General features: G+C 41.3%; 1 protein-coding gene across 2 annotated transcripts in view; it reads left to right on the forward strand.

The window, feature by feature from the left end:
• Positions 1-25,973, forward strand: part of prex1 (phosphatidylinositol-3,4,5-trisphosphate-dependent Rac exchange factor 1) — a 98,437-nt gene that overhangs the window by 7,676 nt on the left and 64,788 nt on the right. For both annotated transcript variants that reach the window (XM_061672172.1, XM_061672162.1), the window contains exons 2-4: positions 16,327-16,392; positions 16,566-16,688; positions 22,330-22,434. In XM_061672172.1, coding sequence (XP_061528156.1) covers positions 16,327-16,392; positions 16,566-16,688; positions 22,330-22,434 — 294 coding nt within the window. The remainder of the gene's footprint in view (positions 1-16,326; positions 16,393-16,565; positions 16,689-22,329; positions 22,435-25,973) is intronic.

A 25,973-nucleotide genomic window follows, 5' to 3' on the forward strand; every position in this document is an offset into this window, starting at 1 on the left:
GTGGCCCCCTTTCTTGACCCAGAGACAAGTGAATGCTGATTGAGGCGGGGGGTGGGAGCCCGGGAGGGTTCATCATCAGTGCTGTGGGATAATAGGAAGGATCCGGAAATCCCATCCTTCCTTCGGGCCACACACACGTGACATTATAAACGCTCAGATGCTGTTTTAGTTTTTTAGTTTTTCTTTCTCCTGGCTCGTGGTTCTCGACAGTGGTGTTGTTGCATCGGCAAGCAAACAGGATGACGTACACACGAGCGCACTTATAACCTACATAACGATGTGGGTGCAGACAGGCCGACATGCAGCAAAGCTCAACTTCCGTTGCAATCTTCAGCATGTGTCAACTTTTTGATATGTTTTTGTTTTTGTTTTCTCGGCTCTTTCCTCTCAGGCCTTCCCTCTTTGTGGCACACACCAGCATCAAGTTTCCCTGTGCTTTCTCCAAGGAGGGGAGGGGGGGGGGGGGTATAAATAGCATAACTGTCTTTTTGGCCTCCAATGTTGGTGGTTTTAGTCCACTGCAACCTCACCCGAGCTGAAGTCATAGCAGCGTGCGCATCGATTTTATTTTTTGGATTTTTAAATTTTACATTTTTTTTTTTTTTACAGCAGGTAGAACGGTTACGATGGAGGCCTGCTGAGGTTTTATGAGGGTTTATTATTATAACTGGGCTTTAAACAGGCCATTTAGCTTCCACAGGCAATGCGTCACACCCATTTGAATCGAGCCTTCAAATGTTGGTGGTGGCTGATATTCTAGTGCTCTGATGAAGCAGAGGGGAGAGAACTAAACAATTTAGTTTGATGGCTTTCGGTTACGGTTATGCAGAACCAACCTAGTAAAAACACGAATGCCTTTCTTGGAATTATTGAATGTTTCCATGAAGACAACAGTGTTGTGAAAACAATCCCCGTGTAAATGGCGAAAATACCTACGATGCATGCCAGGCCAGAGATGAAGAAAGAAACTGCTTTGTCATTAATATCACTTTAAATTGGTTGACCAACTCTCTGCATCATTTGCACAATTGTCATTTTAACAGCATTACCACATTACTGGTACCCTTATATTGCTCAATGGCCCGCCGTACTTATTTTGATATCCTAAATGTATATTTTGTCCGAGTGGCATGTTTGCCGTCGTTCTAGAGTGGCTCCAACTACCAGAGACAAATTCCTTGTGCGTTTTTAACATACTTGTATGTTACTTGGTAGTGAAATATATTAATTTGAGCAACGCAAAGCAATATGTTATTGTTTCATTTAATGCCGAAAAAAAGTGCTGTGTGAAAACGGGCGTCAGACAATGTTACGTTGTCGGGTAAGCGGTGTGAATGTTATCTTCCGTCCCGCCCAGGTTTAGAGGAAGTCTGAAAGGTGGCCGTTGTATGCCCGCAGCGCACTGAGCGACGCAGCCGAACGCGACTAAACCGGACAATTGCGAACAAATTGCAAAAATGGCACATATTCCACAGTGATGTCGCCTTCATGAAAAACGAAGGTGAATGGCAGTTGCCTTTTTTTTTTTTTTTGGTCACGTGTGTTAACGTGTGTTAATAAGCCTTACAGGCACAAGACTGCGGCAGGAATTTAAAGAATTAAAAGTTAACAAGTCTAAACCTCTGTAATACCCAGAGGCATGATGTCAAAAGCCCCACCCTGGGCTCACCCCACCTCCCTCCATCGAGAGGTACTGGCACTGTGTATTAACACTGGGGAAAAGTCACATGGTCATCCTATTTTTTTCCCATTTATTTATATTTTTAATGCATATAAAATGGTCTGTTACGGAACGTTCAACTATCGTATCATATGTATCTCCTAAAGTGCAGCATACATGTTGGATAAGGTTAGCACTGAGGCTTCCAGGGGCTTCACCAACTGAGGTAGCGGCCTTAAAATGTTTATTGGCTTTCTCAAGTACAACCAGATGTGTGCCTTCTCCCTTGGGTCAAAGGTCATTTGCCCAATTGAAAAATGGCAAACAGATTTCTAGAACTTTAGAAAACCTGTCTAAGGTTTAATGGTTAAATGGTTAAATGGTTAAATTTTTTTGTCTAATCTGGGAAGGTCAGAGTTAAAGTCCCGGCCTGCTCGTGGTCCCTGCCAGAAAGCCGATCACATGACACGCTAAAGAAAGTGTTCCGCATTTGACACACAACCTTACATTGGGAAACGGCTATGCCAGTTTTGTTATTGTTTTTTTCTTTAAGTTGAGTCAAGTTCATTGATTAAGTTACATATTTTTACTCGAATATTATTTCTGGCACATTTTGAGGTGATGTTTCTGCTTATTTTGTTAGATTTATTCTACCTGACCATCTTAACTGAAACTTGAGTGGGCATGGGGGCGGAACTAGGAGTTGTTCGGATTTCCGAACAGTTTTGACCATGACGCGCAATACTCCATTAATAATAAACAAAAATAATCCTTTCCGGGGTCAAACTGTCTCCATCATAAAACATTTGACTGTTGGCAATTTCAAAGGTTGTTAACATGATGTTAACGTTCCTAATGAGTAAAAAGTAAAAGGAAGGTAACAACTGCTAATAGTTAAATGTAAACTTCATGACAGTACAACAATCTACCTAAACTTTGATACAAGAGTTGCTACACGTTTTGGGGCTGCCGCTTCTTTGGAGATACTGTATGTGTGGCAAAACACGTGCAGTCAACCAGTTACGACAATCCTGTGATGCATCCTGATTTGAGCAATTGGACGCCAATTCGAACGTACAGTTTGTCAACTTCGGTGGAAGGTTTTGTTGAAAATGTTGGTTCAATTCCGATTTTTACGACCACGACTGTACATGTTATAAAAACGGCAAAATATCTCATGTGTTACAGAACGTTTTGGGGTGCAGTTTACAGGTAACACGTTGAACAAGAATGTATTTGCAAATTATCTTTGCACTTTGTATGAGTAGACAAGCGGAGACGAAGTCGTTTTGACACGAACGCGCGCACACACAGATAGCCTCTGCCGTGCAGTAACACAACGCTCAGACCTTTTGAGCTACAATAGCCGATAACTCCACTCCATGTCATACTTGCCCTTGACAGCTTCTTGGGGCATGAATGCTGAAAGGCTTTTATTTTCATATTTCCTCAGTGTGATGACATTTTCACCAGCCAATATCGCAGCATTAAGGGCTTTAGCCGTCTGAGATCTTAATGATGATTCTGTTCTTGGCTGCTGACCAGAAGCTTTGTCTGAAATGGTGATTTGGAAAGGGAAATGTTCCATGGATTCTTTTTTTCAACATAGGTGACTGTATAATTTGCATTCCCAATGTACTATTTATTTTTCACTAGGATGCATTCAGAAATGAGAACAAACAGTAGTCAGGGAGCGGTTGCTCCCACAAGTGAAGATGAGACTGAATTTAGGTCACTTTGTGTATTCTGGGTTTGGAAAAGTCAATTCACCACCGCTCTTTTTCTCCTACCGCTTGATATTTCTCTTCCCGTTAGTAATTGCAATTTTATTCTGTGATTATTATGGCAATAGCTTTGTTGGAGATACTAACTGATCAACTGATTTTTTTCATTTACATTTTTTGCCCTCTCTATGGCATTAGGTGTATCCAACCTGTTTTCACCAGATTCCCATCACTAAAAATGTCATGTTTTGCCACAAGTATGGTGGACGTGCTTTGTTCAACGGCTTTTATTTCATCCTTTAAGGTCGAACACAATCCCCTAATTTGAATTTTGCCCCCATAGATTCATTGCAGGTCAACATATTCCCATCATATCGCCTTTATTAACTGTGCAGACAAAGCAACATTTTACGATTCTTAACTGTCATGCAAGTGTCAAAATCAGTTAATCACTGTTAATATTAAGATGTCAAAATGATAAAATCTGCTCTCATGAATGACAAAAGACAAAGGCTTTTGCAAAAATTAATATTATATATATATAAAGGAGAACCCTATGTAAAGGGTAGGACACTTTGTATCCTTAACGATGTGGCGTTGCCCGACTCTTGCAGTTTTGCATACGTCTTCTTCCTTCATATCACTGGGTGGATATTCTTCTCTTAACACGATTTATTGAGGCTGCTCAAACTCCAAAACTTTGTGCGACGTTCTAGAAAATTTCACTGCGTTTGACTTTAGTGGTACCACAGTTTTATCCTTATTACATTCAGGAAAGGTCCTCTTCCATCAGAATCATTCCATCACACCCACTCAACTCAGCTGCACAGCAACACGGCATTTCCAGGTTTTAAGCGAGCGAGTCTCAGCCACTGATACTGCGGCGCACCCAAGTGTTTAATTTTAACATTATGCTAACTAATTTATGTCTGTTCTAAAATACATCTACTCATATACCTCCGTTCACCGTGAAAGCATTTTCAGATTTTTACTCTACCTATGTATAATACGCAATATTGACGTTTGAAGATTTTTTGGGGGAAGAAAATGTGCATTATACACGAGAAATTATTGTAACTGTATTCATAATTTATGACATTACGGTGGATGAAATAGCGGAGCTTGCGGTCATTGTCGCCAGCGATGATCGTCGCAGCCGGTGCAATTCAAATGAATGGGAGCGTATGATGAGCATAACCTTAAAATATCCACCCCCCCCCTCTCTTTTAATTTTCACCCACGTCCCCTTTCAGATCACATTCCCTATTAGTGGGCCAACAATCCAACGCTCAGTGAATTGTGCTTCACAATGACAGTAAGACATCGAAGGACGCGGTGTCACTATGTATGCTTGGCCAGCCCGAGCTTCTAGAGGCTAGTCGATGCCATGACATGGACTAATCAGAGCCAAGCTGTTTTCCATATTTAAATCGGGGACGATGAGCAATCCCATCAGAGCAAAGCTTATTTACATGTCACAAATTAATGATAAATCCGGCCGTCTCAAATGCCAGGCGGAAAAGACCCACTGGAATAGCTTGAAAAAGGACATTTTGGGCATTTCCAATGCAAATTTTCTTGCCAACCCCCCCAAAAAAAACCAAATCAAAGATGATAAAAAAAATTGAAATAAAGGGTCTTTTAATGAAAAAAAAAAGAAGTTATTATTTAACCCCCAAAATAGCCATTGTGTTTTGAAGCAACACAAATGACTCGCACAAAATCTTCACAAGAACATACTATTTTATGAGATATCGTGTAACATTTGAAAAAAAATAAAATAAAATGATCAACTGATTTTCTTCCCACCTGGTCTTTGGTCTGTTCGAGGCCTCATGGGTAACTGGTGGCTCACACTACATCACACTCCAGTGTCCAGATGGTCTCCTCAATCTGGTCCATGATGTTATCTCCAGATCGCCACACGTCACACACTCATAGGGAAACCCATAATGGAAAAGAGGAACCTGAGTGTCGGCACCGCAAGAGACGAACTACCCAATTGCTTCGTGAACATCGCCTGGATGAACGATCAGGAATAAAGTCCGACAGTCATCAGCTTAGAGTAAGAGATTTGCGAGCGAAGGGCAAGGCAAGTTTATTGATATGGCCTCTTTCACACGCAAAGGTCATCCGACATCGTCGACATCGAAAACAGAGAGAGAAGAAGAAAATAATAAAACTCATAAAATACAGAGTCAGTGCGATTTACAATGTACTATGAAAAATGTTCAGTCATAACTACGTGATCTTATTAGGCCTTTTTAATGTGGAGACAAATCTTGACTAAATTTGCAATGTTTGTTTTGGCTTCTGTCAAAATTCAGGTTACAAGTTAGTGACTTAACTGTCTTTATCCATTTTATGAACAATGTTTCACCTCAGGTATTGTATACATTTTCTTTCTATAGGAAGTACTGAAATGTAATGAATCTGTTCAACAGTCGGAGGGTCATCATCAGCAAACCTTCATTAACTATGCAGTACAGCAAATGTTTGAAGTAACTTTAGTCCTATTGTACTGCGAGATACGTGTTCTGCGTTCCCACTTTTCAGGCTCTGTGGTCGTCGTCGTCGTCACGTTTTTTGCTTCGGTGGCATTTGGAATAAGCGTCACAAAAACAAAACAAAAACCCTGTGTCTTCGCTGCTCACTGAGCTGAAATTTGGCTTGCCGTTTCAAGTCAAGAAGTGTGGATTCTGGTCCATTGCCGTTTCATCCCCTTGTGAGCAACTAAAGGAACATTAAGGTTTAAAGTCCTTCAAAGTGGAAGTGGGTAAAGGGGGGCTGAGGCTAGTAACTGGACAACATTCAAAGAAGACTTCTTTGTTTTTTTTTTGGCGATTGGATATGCCAAAACTGCTTTCTCTTGGAAGACAGCGAAGGATTGGTTGGAGGGTTGTGGGAGTTTTAGGGGTGTGTGAGTGTAGCGCTGTGAATTAGGGCCGCGGGGAGAAAGAAGTCGAGCGAGGTTCGCTGGAGCGTTCTGCGGCATTCTCAAGCTCTGTTGCACTTTGCCGTCTAAAGTGGGAATTTCTCCATTTCTTTATTCAATTTCATGCAATGTCGGCCCCGAGGCCTCTCTAAAACTGCCCTGTCCCCGTCCCCTTTTTGGCTGGCTACCCCGAAAGAAACCATTATTGGATGTATTGTTTTAGAGCTTGTGGGTTTCCCTTGGATGGGATGGGGAGGAGAGTTGGAGGCTGGTGACCAGAACTTGCATCCAAAAACTCTTCAATGGGTGGTTATGCCATATGCCTTTCTCTCAGTAGGTGTGGATACTAATGGCATTTAAAAAGGGTTCTGATAAGAAAGTGTGAGGCCTCTTAATTCACTTGTGTAAACAGAAAATGAGAAGTTGTAGCAAACTCCTGACTTCTCAGCTTTCCATTCTTTTGATGAAGAACCAGTTTTTCCTCTCAACTGACAAAGTTGGACGTTTGCTTTTCATTGACCTGGAAAAGTGTTTTTGTAATGAATTGTTTTAGCGCTTGTTGTCCTGTATGCTACTGTATGCATGTAGTTTCCCCCTGTAGTATGTCGGTTATTGCGTAATTGCTATGTAGCGATATTGGCATTATTGCTAGCAAAGCGTCACAATAATATTATATTGTGTTACTCTGCAGTTTCCAATTCAAGTTGGTTTAGTGTGCAGTATTTTAATGAACTTGCATTAGCATCTAGCATTGTTATTGATTGTTTCCCCCCACCCCATCTACACTGCCTGTTGCCAAACCAGAAGCACATACTGTTGAGCCTTGCCTCATTCCATTTTGAATTTGTGGCGAGAACACGGTGAAATTAAATCAATCCACCATGTTCTCTGGCAACGACAGCCGGGAAAATACTCTCAACATCGACCCAGCAGACTCACGAAGAGCAATATTCTTTCATTGTCATGAAACCTGACATTTGTATTTATTTACGTGTGTCATTTATTCCAAGGCTTCCAAAACAGGAGCGAAGACCTTGTTGGTAGGATGGATAAATAAAAAAGCGTCACATTATACTGTGGGGACGCGCTTGACAGTGGAGGTCAAAAAGTGTCCCGAGGCTGACACGGCAGACGTGAGGGCAGCGGGCTCCTTTACTCACCGTCCATTGGAGCGAACACAAGGCCACACCAGCATATGGTCCATCTGGCTCTTCACACCTTACCGTCTGGCTCTTTGTTGCCGCCGATTAATTGCCGCAGTTAGCAGACCCTCCAACACGTATCTGACCCTTTGACTGAAGGTCACACAATCATGCTGGATGGGTTGTACGTGATACTGAGCACAGTTGGCTGTGAGAAACAGTTTTTGCAATGTGTCAGGTGGATAATAACGATGAATGTTGGCTTTAAAATGAGATGTCAGGTCGGATAAATGACCTCTGAGGATGAAAACGATCGGTTCCAGGACGGTGGTCGACCTCCAAGTTGTTTGCATTGCGGAAGAATTTTGCTCATATGACGAATGAAGAAGGTGTAATATGCCTCACACGTCTCAGTTGTCAACACTGTAAATTGTCAAGTATGAAAAGAGCAGGCAAAAAAATCGAATCAATAAAAGAGGCCACGTTTGAAAACGTGACGATTATACAAAATTGTACATTAGTGTGGCTGTTTGGTTGCAGGTCGGTTTATGATCACGATATGTGGTTGACTGGTTAGCACGTCTGCCTCACAGTTCGGAGGGCCTGTGTTCAAATCCCGGCTTCATCTGTGTGGAGTTTGCATGTTCTCCCCGTGCCTGTGTGGGTTTCCTCCGGGTACTCCGCCTCCCAAAACTTAATTGAAAACTTTCATTTGTCCGTAGGTGTGAATGTGGTTGGCCACCAGTTCAGGGTGTACCCCGCGTCTCGCCCTGAGTCAGCTGTGATAGGCGCCAGCATGCCGTGACCCGAGCGAGGATAAGCGGTGTAGAAAATGGATGAACGGATGGATCATTTGAAATGTAATCATTTGTATTTAAAAAAACAAAAACAAAAAAAACAACAACCTTTAAAATGATTTTGATGTTCAATTTTTGAAAATGCAGTCATTACCGACAAGGTGGTTAGGTTTTCGCCACTTTGTTTGCAGGCTTATGTAAACGCAAGACATGCAATTTCCCTGAAAGTTTTTATAAAGATTGGGAATCGGCCTAGAAAGAGAATTTAACATGTCGTGCGTATCGGGGATGTTTTCAGTTGTCTTACATTCAAAATTTCAGCAACAATGTTCTTTAATTTGTCATCTTTTGGTAACAAGTATGTATTAAGGCATTTGATTAAAGACTTGTCCAAATTAGGATTATATGGCTTTGGCTGAGGTCAGTAAAAGCAACAGATTACAGGGTTACTTTGCAAAGGGTTTTTTCATTTTTTTTTTTTTTTTTTTTTCTTGTTGTGTTATTTAGCATTTGTCTGTGTTGTATGTTGTTGTTTTTTTTTTGTTTGAGTCCCCGACACAAACCCAATTTCCTATTTTTTGTCTTGAACTGAAAAAGTCTTTGAAACCACGATGTAACTGGTGAATGGAATAATTGTCTCCGCTTTATGAGAGCATTAGTAAGTTACAAGCATACGCCTTCACACTTGACTGGAGATTCAGTGGCGTTGTAGTTAAGCATCTCCTTCCTTTTTTCACAAAGGCCATACTTCCTGCCCTGAAACAACATCTGCTGCAAGAGGCACTGCTTCGTTCTGCAGACTGTTTATTTTCCTGCCCCGGCTCCTTGTGCCACTTGCCTATCTGCTTGAATAGAATGGTATTTTTTTGTGTGCCTGAAAAAGAGCTTGTTTTGTTCTCCTTCCGCTTCTTCCTGTTTGTGGGCCACACGGAAACACACTTGCAGAGGTGTGCCTGTGCACTTCTGCAGCACTTTGTTTTTGCTTCAGACGTCTCTTGAGTCTTTATTTCTCACATGTACGTTCACCAGCCTCATTAGAAACGGCTATGATACAATGCGATGCAGTGTCAACTGCAAACACAATAGTAAACACGTTGTATAAATATCATAAACCGTGTCAGGCAAAAGTGGATGAATTTTTCATGCTGCGCTCCAATCATTACATTGTGCAAGTGTGCCTCATGTTGTGCATTTCTGCAATCAAGTGGACAGTGACGCAGCAGTGGGCAGTTTCACAACTCGCGTCCACATCCGATTACTGGAGGTAGATAAAACAACGCGTAGCTGTGATGAAAATGCATCCAGTGACATACTTGACGATACGTCTCGTCATGTGAGAACCGGCGCTTGCTTTCAGCGTGATATCTCCGCACCGATCATCTTATGGCCACGCTGGTTCTTGGTTTAAGTGTGAAAATACTTCTTGCTCAACAGTTTTTGGGTCAGAGGAAATGATACAGGGAGAGAATTATAGCCAAAAAAAAGCTGATAGTGTATGTTGTACACTTGTAACTCTTGGTCAGAATTGCCTCTAGGGCCCGGCGCACACCGAGTGACGCGACCGAATGTGACAGAACTGCACATAGATGGATGGCTGTGGTAAACAAAACAGTTAAATAAATAAAAAATATATATATATTTAATTAAACGCAAACATTGGCGCAACACATTCACACAGATTATATAACAAGACTCACAAGCATGTATTCTTTATACTCGACAAAATATGGCTCCTATTACAGTAACTTACTGAGACACAGTAGTAGAAGAAGAAGTATTCTTCTTCGTTTGTGTCTACATGACTTTATTATGCTGCCCCTCGATGGCCAAGGCGGGCACACCAGGAGGATCAGCACAATGAATGAAATTGCCAGCATTCGATCATAATGCACAATCTTTTCATTCTTTACATTGTATTTTGTGATGTTATTATTACTGTTATGTTCTTATTTTTATCAAGTTATTTATAAATATTATTGAGTGCTATTTTTCAAACTAAATTAAAATACACCTCTTAAATTTACTTACTTATGGATGAGTGCTTTACAAATGGGTGTAGTACAGTGAAGTTAATAAAGGTTTTTTGATAATAATTCCAGTTTTACAAGGGGAAATTAGTTTCTTCAATCATATGAAACAAAGAAGTGAGTTTCCACTGTATCAGACTTGCCGCTGAGACTTCTTTAATGAATGGATCGACATAAATATGGATTTAGTGGTCACTAGCTAAGAACTGAAGACTTTTGCGCACATCATGGTCAACATTTTACAAGATTTGTATTACATAGCATGAACAATTTCCCTGTTAAGCTGTTTTGGGACGTGTGTGTGTGTGTGTGTGTGTGTGTGTGTGTGTGTGTGTGTGTGTTTTAAGTGCACCCAGGTTGTACTTGGCAGGCTTATGCACTCTATGAAGAGCTACGCAGGCTTGCTATTTGCCTCCAGTGGAATTGCATCATCAGTCATCTACCTTTACAGACTGCCACCCTTTTGGCAAGAGGCCGTCATGTGCAACATTTCTCTTGAGTCTTTGCTGGCAGTTCACAAGATGAATTTTTGTCCCATCTGACCAACTATTGCTAACATACTGATGGATCGCTACTATATTAATACACGCATCATCTCCAAATCATCAAATGTTAGATTGTGGAACAGGCTACAACAGGAACCAAGCCAAGAAAAATGTTATCGTGTGTAAATGTGTTATGTTCTTAAGTGAATTGTGTTATCCCAATGAGTGTAATTTGAAGTAGATTAATATAAAGCAAGGTACTTTGTGATAATAATAGATCGACTAACTGAAATATGTGGTCAATTTTGTGGAAATGTTGCCTCGGTTTTAAAGGCAGATTGTGTGCATGAATGCACTAATTGGCTGCAACCAGCGGAGGTTCTGTTTGATTCAGTGTCACTCAGTGTGTGGTCTAAAGAATAACATAACATAAATTATGGGAAGTTGCACTAGATCTATGAATTAATAACATTTAGAGGGAACATTAGGTGATCTTTAATTGTTCCCATAGTTCATTCAAATAAAACGACAGTACATTAATGAAAACTACAATTATGGTAGTTTTGAGTAACCATGGCCTGAAGATAAGACCTTGTCTTTACCAATCGGAAGATTATTCTTTAATACATGACCCTCCAGCAAACCCCACTATTCACCACGGCTATCTGATGTCCGAAAAAAGGCGCAAAGGTCATCTGAGATGGACATAGGGGAGAGTAAAGAAGGACCATCAGCTGCGTCATTTTGCCTCTCAGTATGTTGATTAAGAAGTAATGAGCCCAACAACAGTGTCCAGAAGGGAGAATCGAGTTACAGGGTTTGCTTTTCATGAGTCCAGCAGCAAGCAGCTTAGCTACAGCCTGCGTAAGGGATAGCATTTTCGATATGCAGCTCATGTCTTAACTGGACTGTAAAGGCCCAAAAATAAGTACATTTGACACACCGCAGAGAAGAGTGTTTTTAACAAGCCTGCCAAATTTGAATGAATACAAAAATCACAACGTCAATAAAATCAGGCTCTAAAATCATGGAAAATAAGGCCCACCCCTGAACTGCAGGACTGTGTGGGTGTTTCTGTTTAAGGCAGTGGAAACCAGCCATTCACCTGTCAATCAAATATGCTCGCTCGTACGCTACGCGCTCAAGTGTGTGTAGTCAGCTACAGGCTGAAAAACGTGCGCCGCTGTGTTCATTAAAGCGTTAACTTTGCCTGAAGTGCGTCTGTTATGCGGGACCACCGTACAACAACACCGAGTGAGCCGCTGGCGTATTGGACGAACCAGCTGCGGTCGAGCAAGCTCATTAGCTCGCTACCTCACGAGCTCGTTAGCTCTCGGAATGGCGAACGTTATAAGCAGTTAACTGTCCGTTACGCAGCTCTGTTTGTTGATCAACGTGCGGCGCATGGAATGAGGCTGTGGAATATTGGACAGACCCAAAGCTTGTCCGCCCGTCCACGACTCCACTAGCGACCACTAGCTAATAGCCACTAGTAGCAGGCCAATTGGCAGTGGAGCTAGCGGACTTTCGTAAGATACATTTTTTTCTCCCCGAGATATCTTGATTGATTTTTCACGTTTTATGAAGACAATGACAGTGAGCCGAAAAACAAAGCAGACAAAAACAAAACTAACAAAAACTAAAGTAGAGGTTTCGTAAGATAAAGTTCATGTGGTTTGGTTAAATACACAACGTGTAGTTCTTTAGTGTTCTGTTTACCTTTATGGTAACCTTCTACTGGGATTGACAATAAACAGCTTGAAGCAAACCCTTAGCCTCTTTTTGTGAAGAATTGTTCACTAGCTGGCAAAGTACTGCTCTTACGAAGTTTTCTGCCACTATAGCTAGCGCTCGAAACCATATTGTTGCTCGCGACTCAAGATAATACATCGGCCTGAATAGTCTAACTGTACTGCACCCACTTAGTCTCAAAGTAGGAAGCGTTTTTACATGTGACATTTGGTTCATGCTGATGAAAGTGCAGTTCAAGGAATTGATTTTCACTTATTAAACGCAATTTTGTCACGCACATTACTAGCAGACCTACAGCAGGTCGGACAGGTGTAGGATTGTTCAACCTTGTCAGAGAGAGATCTGTACTCTACTGAGGGCAACTTTTTGGGGGGGAGGGTCTCTTTTTGATTACGTACGATCGAGCTCTCAAAATATTTCCGTCAGAACAATCAAAGGTATTGATTTTTGAAACCTCACATGGCGTATGTGGCGTACATGCGCACCCTGCTCCATATACCGAGGTCCGTGTCTGAGACAGGATAATGGATGGAGAAAGCCAGAATACTCTCTCTAAACAAACCTGTGTGCTTTGTAATGGAACAATGACAACAGCCAACACGATCCTGGGTGAGGATGGCCAATAGAGTGAGAACGGGACTGAAAGGATCTCTTTGTTGCGCCGGCCCACCATCCTCCCTTCTATAATCCCCCCTGTTACCACATCTGTGTAGCACATTTTGTTGCAAGACTGTCAATACTTCATATTTTTTTTGTTTTGAACCCACTTCGTTCGTGTACCATTACCACTTAAAATATTTTATTTGTTCATCTTTTGGCTTCATCTTCTTCTCGTCCCTGGCCTCTTTCTCACATGATTGAACCCTTCAGCGTGGATTGCCATAGGGGGAAAAAAAATAAAATAAAACATGAGTACATGCCTCAAGCACAAAGTACAGTAGGCTCCCTCCCCAAAATAACAGCCAGTAACCCAACTACTGATTCCCTTTATCTCTGCTTTTAATTAGAGAGGTGGCACTCCACTGTTTTTGCGTTCTATTTTGGTCTCCTCAGAAATTATGATTACTTCTATCTTGTGAGCAAATGTGTGATTACAAGTGGCAGCCTTTTTAAGGAGTGACAGCTACTGTACTGTACGTAACGCTCGGTGGAGTTTATTTTTATAGAGCATACAGTGTTTTATTGGAGCTGACTTTAACTTGAAGCAGCAACATGTCATAATTTTAGCCTAAAATAACAGCTTTGAAATAATTTGCACGCTGCAGTAGCTTGTAATAAGGGCTAAAGCATCTCTAGTGTTGCCGTTGAGACTCAGTGGACGTATTTCAGTGGGCAGTAAAGCCAAACGGTTGAATGAAGTTCAAATGGTGACGGCGATTTTTGTGTTTCCGATGTGAATGGTATCACGACAGCTGATTTGTATTGTGCTACCTTTTAGCAGCTGTCCGTTGGGGTACCAGCCACGGTGACGCAGTACCTAAAGGGTGGCGGTTGACTCATTGCACTTCATTGATTGGTTAACAACAATGAACTTTGGGAATTGAATGGAAAGGGAAGAACTCAAAAATCAAATCATCCAGGTCAGTGGTTCTCAAACTTTTTACACCAAGTACAATCTCAAAAAATACTTAGCTCTCCAAGTACCACCACAGTGACAGAGATTAAAATAGTGTGTGGAATAAGTTTTATTCCGAAAAAGTATATTAAATATTCTTGTAAGCCACTGTAACATTATGCAGTTTCTACTTAACTCTGCACTTAGTAAATATGGGAAAAATAACCTCTGTTTTTTTATTAACATGTATTGCACATGAAAGTTAAATAAGAATTGTACCTAAAAAAGTTTGACAACAGTTTAAAAAAAAAAAAAAAAAGAAAAGTTAAATACAACTGAACTGCATTAACAGATGTACTGTAGGCGACTGGATTCCCACCAGAAGTGAAGCCGCTGTGACATTATGCACAGTTTGATGTCATTCATTTAATTCCACTGTTACACAAACTTTGCTGTTGACTAAAATGATCACTCAGTTGTTATTTTAAATGATTATAGCAATATTAATGATGTTGGCTGTGTGGAACTGCTTTCTAATTGTAGCAGTTAGTGAATCATGTCTTGTCGTAGATGAGGCAAAATGGTGTGTATAGACTGAACTTTGCTGCAACAGGCATAGGTGCCGTGAATTTAGTCTCAACTAGTTTAAGGTTCAAAGCGCAACAACATCATCAGGGCTTTGTGCTACATCTACACATACTGTACATCTCGTATGGCACAACTCCACATTATTCAACAGCCTTTAACAACATTCAGAGGGAGATTTTCCGATGCTGTTTAAACTATGTCTTAAAAAACAACAACAAGTGAATTGATCTTTAATATTCCCCATACATGGGGTCCTTGATTTCCGAGGGTCCTGACACGGCCGTCTCAAGCCTCTCACACAGTGTCATTCGGACTGTCTTGGTCAGTATTGATGTTTCACAAAACTTTGAGAATCTCCTCTGTTGCTTTGTGCAATTGAGAGAATAGAATGGCAAGGCGAGGTCCTGGCCCTTAGCAACAATCATAAACTGCAACACCGTTTATTACAGCAACAGGAAGAGGAAGGAAGATGAGGAAGGAGGAGGTTGCAGGGAAGCGTTTGAGTCGGTGGTTTTGGGATTGGCATGTCTGCTTCATCCTTATTATTTTCGAGACCGTGGTCGGAGCTGAGGTCGAAAGTCGGACGGATGTACTTTAAGAGTGTCAGATCAGGGCTAATGGACAGAACAAATGGGGAAGTGATGGCAGAAGATTCACATCCCCCTTTTTTCACTGTCTTCTTTCACATGTCACCATGGCGCCTGGCAAGCATGCAAACATAAACGTGTGCACACCGCCGCGACTCCGCTCGGCGTGATCCTGTTGTGGTCATCTCACTTGAAGCTGTGTTTGACCGTGAAACTGTTATTTTGGTTGCCGTCTTTGACGTCAACCTTCGGGCACATTCATCGATAGAACATGTATGCGCGGTCAGAAAATAAACAAGCTAAACTAACAAAAACGTGGTGGAATTGAATATGATGTTTCAATTCATCTTAGCAATTCAGTTGGATTGCCAGGGTTTGGATTAGTGGTAAATCTTGAGCTGGTTGTGTTTCCATGGCAGGGTGGCAATAAACATGACATCACAGCGGCGCGACGCTGCGTAACCCGCCAGGGAATTAATCACAGAAGTAGCGCACAGCACGGCACAGCTATTTAATCAGACGGAATAGATATTCTCCCTACTGTGGCCAACATCCACACGCTGAGAAGGAAACACAGGAGATGCTCGTTCGCCATTGTCAGTGTCTTGTTATGGCCGGTGCTGTTAGACGCAGTCCTATTTTGAAGCGGAAAATCGACTATAAACCGAGGCGAGTAGACTCCATGAGACCGTAGCGTGTCGTTCGTGTCCCAAAAAGGTGCAAAGGTGTTTATTTTGGTAGTCTTAACCTCTACAGGAATGAAATGCAAAAGAAAGTCTGTGGCAGTAAACTGAACCGCTTGTGTTTAAGTTCTTTTCTGTTGATGGAGCCTCGAAAAATGCTCTGTGGCTTTATGTTGCTCAAAGGCATGATGCCTAATTAAAGGTGCCCGGCTATCGCTTTCCAATATGGCAATGGTTGCTTTCACAATTCGCAATAATCAGCGAAAACAACCATTTACAAACTTCAGGCGCGCAAAACAATGGTATTACCTTTCCACGCTTACGTTTTGCTCGAAATGTAAAGCTGCTTTGTCAAACATACTGTACTATATTTTGTTTTTTTCCTCCGCAGGCATTTTTGCACAGAATCAGTCAAACTGCAGATGACCAACAATGTCTCTCACCTGAACACGTCAAGGTAGGACTGACATTTCGAAGCAAGTGAATCCGAATTGTCGTTGAGCCTGAATGTATTTTTCCTGTTCTCATCTTGATCCATCTGCTGGTCACGTCCTTCCTCACTCCTTTCCCTTTCCTTTATCTCCCCCTTCCTTTCTATCCTCTCCATTTAAATCCCCGCACTGTTTCTAGATTCTGTTTTCCAACATTGAGGACATCCTGGAATTGCACAAAGAGGTGTTGTACTCTGTGGAGGCCGTCCTGCAGCCTGAACCCCAGCCTCATCATGCACTGGGACACGTGTTTCTCCAGTTTGTAAGTCCAACGAACATCCAAAACACGTACACTTTTCACCCGCAACCACAGACGTATAGAGAATCCAGTAACCAAAATTCCAACGTTGCAGCGAACACCCTCACCTTGCACCCTCTACTCACTGAAACTCACAAAAGCGCCTGTCTTCCTTTCGCAAAAAAAGCATTCATCCTCCCCTAAATCTCTCTCCACCTCTCTCTTTAGTCACTCGGCATTTGTTCACTTGCCACCGAGTTGAGCTCCCAACATAGTTGGATTACTCTAGAGAGAAAACGACCTCATGTCGTCATCTGCCATCATTGTACTCGGGCATCTCGAGCTGGAGCTTAAGCCGTGCTGCTGGCTCAACGCATGCACACGTCTGACTGTATGCACACAATATCAATTTCCAGTAGAATACTCTGAATGTACCGCTTTTTACAATTCAATTTCAGTCATACCGAGGTACTTGGCTAATAAATAAATACATTCAATTATATAAAGTAAGGACTAAATTCTACACTATCACCTGCACACATTAAGCGCAAGTTACAAACAAATATTACTCATGCACATTGAACCGTACTCTGACCACCTTCTCTCTGGAAAAACATTCATTTTGATCTGTTTTCCAAATTACTTGTATTTCTCTCGATATAACTTTACAGTGGTACTATTCGATCTGCGTCGTAAACCTTTTTAACAGCCTGACTGATTTAGTCTGTGGTGTCATATAAACATCTTGGAGTGTCTCCTTGGCTCTTTTATTGTAAACATTCCAGCCATCCATCCTGCTTTTCACCCCACCCACCAGTACCACCGCTCCCCTCTGTTTGAACTCGTATGGCCTCTGGGGACAAACAAAGAAGGGTCTGTGTCCGGAGAGGAAGAGCTGCTGTGTCAGTCTGCGAGGGGACAATGTCTTTCTGCTGGTCGCGCTCCATCTCCAGCTCGCTCTGCCTCACTTTGTCTTGCTTTGACCAACTATTTTCGAGTCAACTTTCACTGAGGCCTTGGAGTGTCTCAGCTGGGTATTGTGCCATGGTCTGCTACAGTGATGCTGGAACTTTAAGCCACATGTATATGTATTTTTTTGATGATATAGTTATAACCGCCGTGCGTACTGTCTATAAGAATTTAGCTCTGATAACTGTGTTTAGAGACATGCATTTTGTCATGTACAATTTGAATGCACAGTAAACAGGAATGGAACTGTAGTACAGTATGCGTTTCAGATGTTAACGGACATTAACAGGACTGTGATACAGTAGCTGGAGGGTGTTGGGTTACTTTTTACACTTGATCTGGCATTTTTTCACAGTATCTATGTGAAACCCGCACACACAACAACACGACGCCCGTCTGAAAAACGAATTTCATTTAAAAGCCTTGTCGCCACCAAGCAGTGCCGTTTGTTACTTTATGGTCTAGCTCGCTAATACTTCATCAAGCAACCTTTTCCACCTCTATTACATCAATAGTGTCACACCATAGCATGCCAATGAGATGGTATGTAATTTTGTAAGGTAGGTCTTTTTTTTTTTTCATAATGAACAATATTGTTGTAGTAGGCGCTTTTTGTTTTCTTTCCATTCCATTGATTTTTTTTTTTTTTTTTTTTTTTTGTAAGACGGGAGAAGGGGGGACAGTTCACTGTCGACCAATCAGCAGACAGCTGCAAGTGCGTGGAACTCTGCCCTCCACGAGGGTACGACGACCGGCACTCCGACGAAAGGTGATGAAAAGTTAGGATCAAAATGTAATTTAAATAGAATAGAAACAAACACAAACAGGCAATGATGCATCAGGATTGTCATGCATTGACACACTTGTTTAACATCCAATCAGATCCCCCTGACGTCATCCCCTACACAGTCCACAGACCCAGGGAGCACATGTAGTGTAAAGTGTTGTCAATTTGGTTCTTTTTTTTTTTTTTGGTTCGGCAAAGGAATCTCTCACTATTCACACCTTTTCGGGATTTATTCTGCCGAAGCGTACGTCTTATCTATAGTGATACGACCCAAACAACTCAGTAATTGCTTGCTGCATAAAGTCACTTTCACTGTGAGTGTTCTTTGATAACTCCTTCAATTGGCTCATCATTTGAGACCTTCGCAGTCGCACGTGTGCCCGAGACGTCAAAGCCGTTCCATCTGTCAGGGTGGAAAATGGATTATGGCAGTTTTTTTTCCCCCCATCACAGCGTGGTTAGACTGGGCCACAGAGAGGTCAGACTGTGGATGTGCAAGCAGGAGGTAACAAAAAAAAAGTGTGAGGAAAGAAGATATGTTGACTTGTAAGAGACACCGAGTCAACACAATAAATTTAAACTCATGAAATGGCACGATTTATATCATAATTAAATAAGTTTTAATGACATTTTCCAATGTAATATTGCACCATGTTTACAGAAAAATAAACTATATACTAATTCATATGATCTGTGTCATATTATCGTATTGAGTGTGAAAGTTCATTTTCGAAAGGTGATTAATATTTTCAATCATTCACACAGTTTAAATGTCTTTCAACAGACAGACATACAGACCTCGGCACTTTGCAAATGTAATGTGTGTGTGTCCCGGTTGGCCATAAAACATATTTAGTTACAACTAATTATGTCATGTCATAATGTCGGCATTGATTCATCTAACAATATGAAATTACAATCTAGATTTTATGACCGTTTCAGGAAAATGTTCCCTGCAAATCTTGCTGCAACCAAATATATTCCGCAGGGATAAATACAATATTCGGATTCAAATCACATTACACAGCGACAGTTTGACTTGATTTCATGAGAATTAAGTAGAAAGACATAAATCTACTATTTCTTGTTTTTGTTTTTTCTTACTAAGCACATTTTAAAACGTCAACATTTCTACAGAAGTGCTGTATAGATTACAGTAAATAAGACATAAGCAATGTCTTAAGACATTGTTTAAATGTCTAAGAGTGGGTTATTGAAAGAAGTTATAAGTGTCCACTCCCTAAATTAAGCATTTTATGACGAGCTGTAAAAGATTTTGAGGAACATGAGTTAGTGAGACTCTCCCTAAAACAGCAAAGCCCACTCAAAAAAAACAACAACAGTATTCTGTTGATAAAGTTGTATTTTGCTCTAGAAAATACTACCGCTATATTATCTCGAAAGTGTTTGATTTATCAACTTTCAGTTAGGTTTAGCATTACGACTAGGCGAAGCTTAGTTTTGCTGTGTCATGTATGTTGTGTTCGTGCTTAACATCATTACTGCGAATGTGTGTTTGACGGCGCGTGGCGCAGTGTTGATGTGCTGTTCTTTGGAGATATTGAGCTTCCCTACACGCACCCCCTTTGTTGCTGCATATCCATTACACTTCCCTTTGCAGCCCATGACCTTTGTCACCTTCAGCGCTGATAGCTCTCCGCCAATTGGTCGGCCCCGTCTGGCACCCTCCGGGCCGTAGCCCTTGACCTTAGGCAGAGGTCGGAACTATGACTGGGATTTGATTAACCTCCCACATTGTTCCATAAGGCCAACTGCCAATCATGGCCAATTATTACTATTTAAAGGTTGAACGTTTCGTTGAAGGAGCATCTTTACCAACACAACCGTAGATACTGCGAATTCACTTTCTTCAAATACTAGTTCAGAAATCACACTTGAAGACTCTGCCCTTTGGGTTCCTCCAACTCTCCAAAGTAAAAAGAAAAAAAGAAAAAAGTAATTGCATGTTGGATGAGAAATCAGAGGTGTCAATATTTGCTCAATCTAGGCGTCTCGTCAGCGAGTCCACCAACACTCACGTCATTATACGTTCTGAACTACAGCCATTATGCTTTCACTTCTCAGAGCGTGACACAAACCTCTCATCGAGCCTTAGGAATAACATTCCAGTGAAGAAGAATTTAAATAAAGCTTTACATCTATCAAATAGTCACGGAGCTATTCTGGTCACAAGTGGTGTCTTTCACCGTCGACTGGATATTTAAGTTCACCCCAGTGAATAGACGAACACTACTTTGCGTGTACTTGAGGTGACTGTGTTTGTTGACATCCAAGGACAGGCAATAGTTAAGGTCGGGCTTTGGTCGTAAGCATACTTCGACTGCAAAGGCACCTGTGCTGATTGTGATTACGAATACAAATGATTGTTGCAGATTGAAAGATGTCCCAATTTATTTGGTAAATTCTGCTTAGCTCAGTTAGACATTTCCCATGGATGCTCTTTTAGCTTTTGCTAAAGTTATAATAAGACACATTACAGTGGGCCCGCTAAGATCCAACACAATCCTTTCCAATACATGGTCCACCTCAGAGTTGTTTGGATTTTTAAACAAAATTTCTCTCGTGGAAATAAACCATACGAAGGTCAATTATTTTTGCCATGATTAGACCTGTATTAATGCTACGGGCAGTTTTAAAGTAACATTTATTTATGATATGCAGTTGTCATATAAGGGTAAAAACAAGTGACTCCCATGGTCATTCAGGACAGTAGTACAAAATCAAAGTTAGGGTCCTGAAAAAAGCGGAACTATCGAAAGGAGCTGCAAAATGCACACTAGCACCCCTGCACATCGCTCGCGGTGATTTGTAGGCTATCAAAAGATACGACCGGAAAACCAAAGCTTTTACACGATCAGAACAGAGTTTTCAGATTGATACAATTATGCAATCCAGTAGTCATGGCAGGAGATGAATGTCTTCCTATTCCATTCCGATTGTCACATGGAATTGACAATTCTGTGACAAACCTGTCAGCGTTTTACATAGTAGATAGAAGTTGGCTCCCCAGTGGAAGCATGCCCAAAAGTGATAGTTTCCGAGTTCATTTTTTCGTCATCTCCAGTGTTTGTCAAGCAAATGCGACTGTCGGAATAGAAACCAAAGTGCATTGGACAGTGCAATTGAGGCTATCCGTTCTTATATACACACTATCACACTTGCCACGCTTTTTCCTGAGGTGATTTCAAAATGTGTTTTCTATCATCCTGCCAAATGCAGCTTTGTGCTTATTTTACTCCAAAAGATTTGTTACCTCCCTCCGGTTATTGGGGTGAACTAGAGTAGGCGTTCTATAAAAAAGCTTTTTGCTTTGTTTGCCCCCTATAATTCAGTGACGTTAGTCATGTATTTGAAAATTTACCTGAAGGGACTTTCGGCTTTTCTTGTCAGGGGGTCGAAACGCCGAGTCACCGGCATGATTCGTTTGGCACAGTTTTTGCGCCGGATGCCCTTCCTGACACAACCCACCCATTGGTATCTCTTCTAAGGACCAGCAGTGGCTTGGAACTGGGGCACTGACTGGGAATCGAACCCGCACCACCTGCATGAAAGACAGCAGCATGTGCCAATAGTGCTACCAGCTTTGGTTCCACTCGCAATAGTATGATCTCAGGAGCGTGGTTCCACTGTTTTCTTTTCAGCTGTCATAATGTCCTAATGTTTATTCGTGTTATTTATTTGAGGTCCATGTGTAGGGCAAGTGTAAATTAAGGTAGAAAGCAAAGTTGAAGCAGTACGTCTCTAAGGTGCCATAGCCGTTCACAATACATTCCATGTGCCATTGTTAACAACCACCAAAACGATAGTACACTATAACCTCTGTCATGTCTATCGTGTGTGTGTGTGTGTGTGTGTGTGTGTGTGTGTGTGTGACCTTCTGTTTGGCAGAGGGAGAGTTTCTCAGTATATGGCGAGTACTGCAGCAACCACGAGAAGGCTTTGCGACTCCTCATGGAGCTAAACAAGATCCCCCACATCAGGACGTTCCTCCTGGTAAGAAACCACTTTTGCATACTGCGCCCTGTTATCAAGCTGTATTTAGTAGGATTTTGTAGGAAAGTTGATGCGCTATCATGCTTTCGGATAGTACTTTTTTACCTACGCCAAGCACAAATCTTTTTACCTGCATCTGTACGTACTGTAGTCGGTTGTGCTTATTTTTGAAGTGTTGAAGCATGACTCAATCAAGCCGTTTTCCAAAAACTTTGTGGAAAGGTGTGGAGAAGACATTTCTGGCTTCTGAACGCCATCCTTTTGTCCAGTTTGACTCACTCCCTCTTAAATCTTTTAAAAAAAATTTTTTTTTAAAAGTTTATCTTGAATGAGCCTCAGATGTTCCCTAATGGTACTTGTCCTTGCGTTTGACCTAATTTCGTCCCACCTACTGCCATCGTCATCTTTCTCTCCGAATCTCCCTGTAATATATTTCTTCTAATGTCATCTCCCTCCTCCCATTTTTCCTCTCATTACGTCAAATCCATTTCCATGTTTTAATACTTGCATAGAGAGGCTGAGACCATAGCAAGGGTCATAGGGGTTCTTCCTGCCCGGACAGGATGCAACTGCCATCAAGGTCACTTTTGTGTGATGCTCTTGTAGTGTTTCCGCTGCCAGCTGTTTCCATGTTTTGACACCCCAAATGTTGGGATCCAGACAATAAGCTCAAAGTGGTGACCAGGATTTGCTGAGGAAATTTGCTGCAGACTTGGTGGGGATGAGGAGATAGATGAGTGCCGGGGGTCAGCCAGCTGTGCAGCGCTGGCAGCCTCGACGGGATTGGTAGAAAGAGCCCATGTACAGGAGTTAGTTGCTGCCAGATGTTTGCTGCCGTGGCTTTCCCCTGACCCGTCGGTTTGGAAACAGTGGGATCAGCGTAACAATGTTGGTGTTGACTTTTGACTCACTGTTCAGTCTTTGCTGTGGCTAACTGATCCTCCACTTATGTTTGCAAAATAATTTCACATCAACTGTTTGTTGAATTATTGGACAGTGCTTGGTCTTGCATTGCACTATTGCATTTTTATAGTCACAACATTCAAATTCATAACAGTACAAGATACAACAAAAATACAAAGTCGACTTCTGCTTAAGTTATATATTTTGAAATTTGACTAACATTTTTGACAAAAATATGCGGGTGTAATAAAGTTTGGAGTTCTAACTGCCCGCATGCGTAAATACTTGTAACGTGTCAGTGTATCGTACGAGATGTCAGCGTACGTTTAACAGCTCAGTTCAGTGTCAACAATTCTTTTTCTGCGACACTTGAAAAAAAAAAAAAAAAAAAAGAAGGACATATAATATACAACGGATTTCATTTCAAAGCAGCAATGCTCCAGTGTTATTATCAAAGTTAAGGTCTGTTCTTTTGTTTTTCGTGTTTAACTTATTACTAAACTTGTATGGACGTTAAGTGTGATACAGTATGCCATATTAAAACGTTTGCCCTGATAAATGCCTTACCATTTTGACCCTCCATACATAACATTTTCAATACCGCTCATCCTCATTCGTGGTGCAGATAAGTTGGAGCCTATCCCAGTTGATTTCGGGTGAGAGGCAGGGTGCACCCTGGACTGGTTGCTAGCCAATAGCAGTACACATATAGATAAACAAACACTCACATTTACACCGAAGGACAATTTATAGAGTTTTTAATGAAGGTAAAATGCATGTTTTTGAAAGGCGGGTGAGAAAGCTGAAGTACCTGGAGAAAGCCCATACAGGCAAATGGGGAGAACACGCAAACTGCACACTGAAACCCTCAAACCCAACTCGGAATGAATTCTATTTGATTGTTGAGGTTCCACGGTAGTGAAATGAAAGTCATGATGCTTCAAAGAGTTGTCATAAGTGATGCCGGTGGGATATACTGCATGTTGGCATTAGGTCTTTCACAGCCGTGTTAAATTGCAGTGTAATTTTCCTTCTCTGATTCTGACCATTTTCATGCTAATTGAATCACACAAAGAAGGAAGCTTCTGGATTTTCATGTAAAAGCACACACAAAAAAGGGAAGTGTTAATTGCTTTGAAAGAGAAGGAGAGAAGTTAAAAAAGGAGGTCAGAGTGAAGAACTGAGGAAGAACCGGGGGAGTTCTTGCTTTAGGCTGGCAGATTATAAACATGCAGGAAAAAAGAGTGCGGCTCGGAGCTTGACTGGATTTAGAAAGTGGGGTGTTTGGGAGAGATGGATTGGGGGGGATTCTGCAGTCTGTTTTAACGGGATTTATTTCCCTGTGCAAATGCTGCACAACCACCAATTCAATTCAGTTTGATTCAGTTCAATGCTAATTATATGTATAGTGCCAATTTATCTCAAGGATCTTTCCATATAGAGTAGACCATGGTCCATATACAGTATATAAGAGAGCAGCAGAGAACTTAAATGAACAAGTACTATGAGGAAGTCAAAGGAATACTCTTGAACAGAACCAAGACTCCGGGTTGGGCAGCCATCTGCCTTGACCAATTGGGTTGAGAGACCAAGAATAGCAAGTCAGGGATGCAGGATGAGCAATGAACAATACACATATCATTAGTGATAGCGATGATAATGGTAGTACAGTGGAACCTCTAAGGTTAACACTGGTTGACCTCCAGTTTTAAGTTTTAGTATCTATTTCTCTCATGAGAAATAATGGAAGTAGAAATAATCCATTTCTGACTTTTTATTGTAAACCTATTGAGGCCGACTCCATCTGGCGTATTGAACTGACATTTACACTGTATAGCAGAAGTGCAACAATTAATCAACAACTGTTTTGACAATCGGTCAATTGTCTAGAGACATTGTTCAACATAAAATGTTCTGACGACAGATTCTCAACAGTAAATATTCTCTGATTTCTGTCGTTCTTCATGAAGGCAGCCTGATTATCTTTGTGTTTGATCAAAATAAGACATTTGCAAACATCGTCTTTTACTTTGAAAAACAATGATCAACATTTTTCCGTCGTTTCTGACGTTGTAGCCCAAAGAATCCTAATCCGTTCATGGAAAAAAAATAGTAGTCAATTTAATGTACTACGAAAATAATCACTCGTTACAGCGGTAATAGGAATAACCTTGAGCTGACACGTAGTTGAACCTGAAGCAGCCTCAAAAGTGTATGTCAAAATAGTAGCCCGTCTTCGCGTTAATCGGTACCCAAGACGTTTCAGTTTCAAAAAGGTTGGCGACTACACCCGTCCCTCTCGTGTGATATAGATGAATTGTTCTTCATTTGTTTGTTGCAATAAAGTTAAAAGCAAAATAAATGTTTATCCGATAATAACCGGATAAACATTTATTTTGTCAGTGGAATTTCCGATAGAATAATCGATTCCAAAAACATTCAATAGCTCCAGCCCGAATGTATCGAGAGGTGTGCACTGCTTTTGTTCCAGTTTCGGTTCTTTGATTATTATCCCAACTTTCCCATTCGCCCCCACTTTGTGGTGACATCGCAAAACAAAAATAGGCAAGTGTAATGTAACTAGCACTGACCGCAATAAAATGTTTCAAAAACAACATTATGGATATGAGCAGCGA

This window comes from Phycodurus eques, chromosome 1 (assembly GCF_024500275.1).
Source record: "Phycodurus eques isolate BA_2022a chromosome 1, UOR_Pequ_1.1, whole genome shotgun sequence".
NCBI classification, from domain to species: domain Eukaryota; kingdom Metazoa; phylum Chordata; class Actinopteri; order Syngnathiformes; family Syngnathidae; genus Phycodurus; species Phycodurus eques.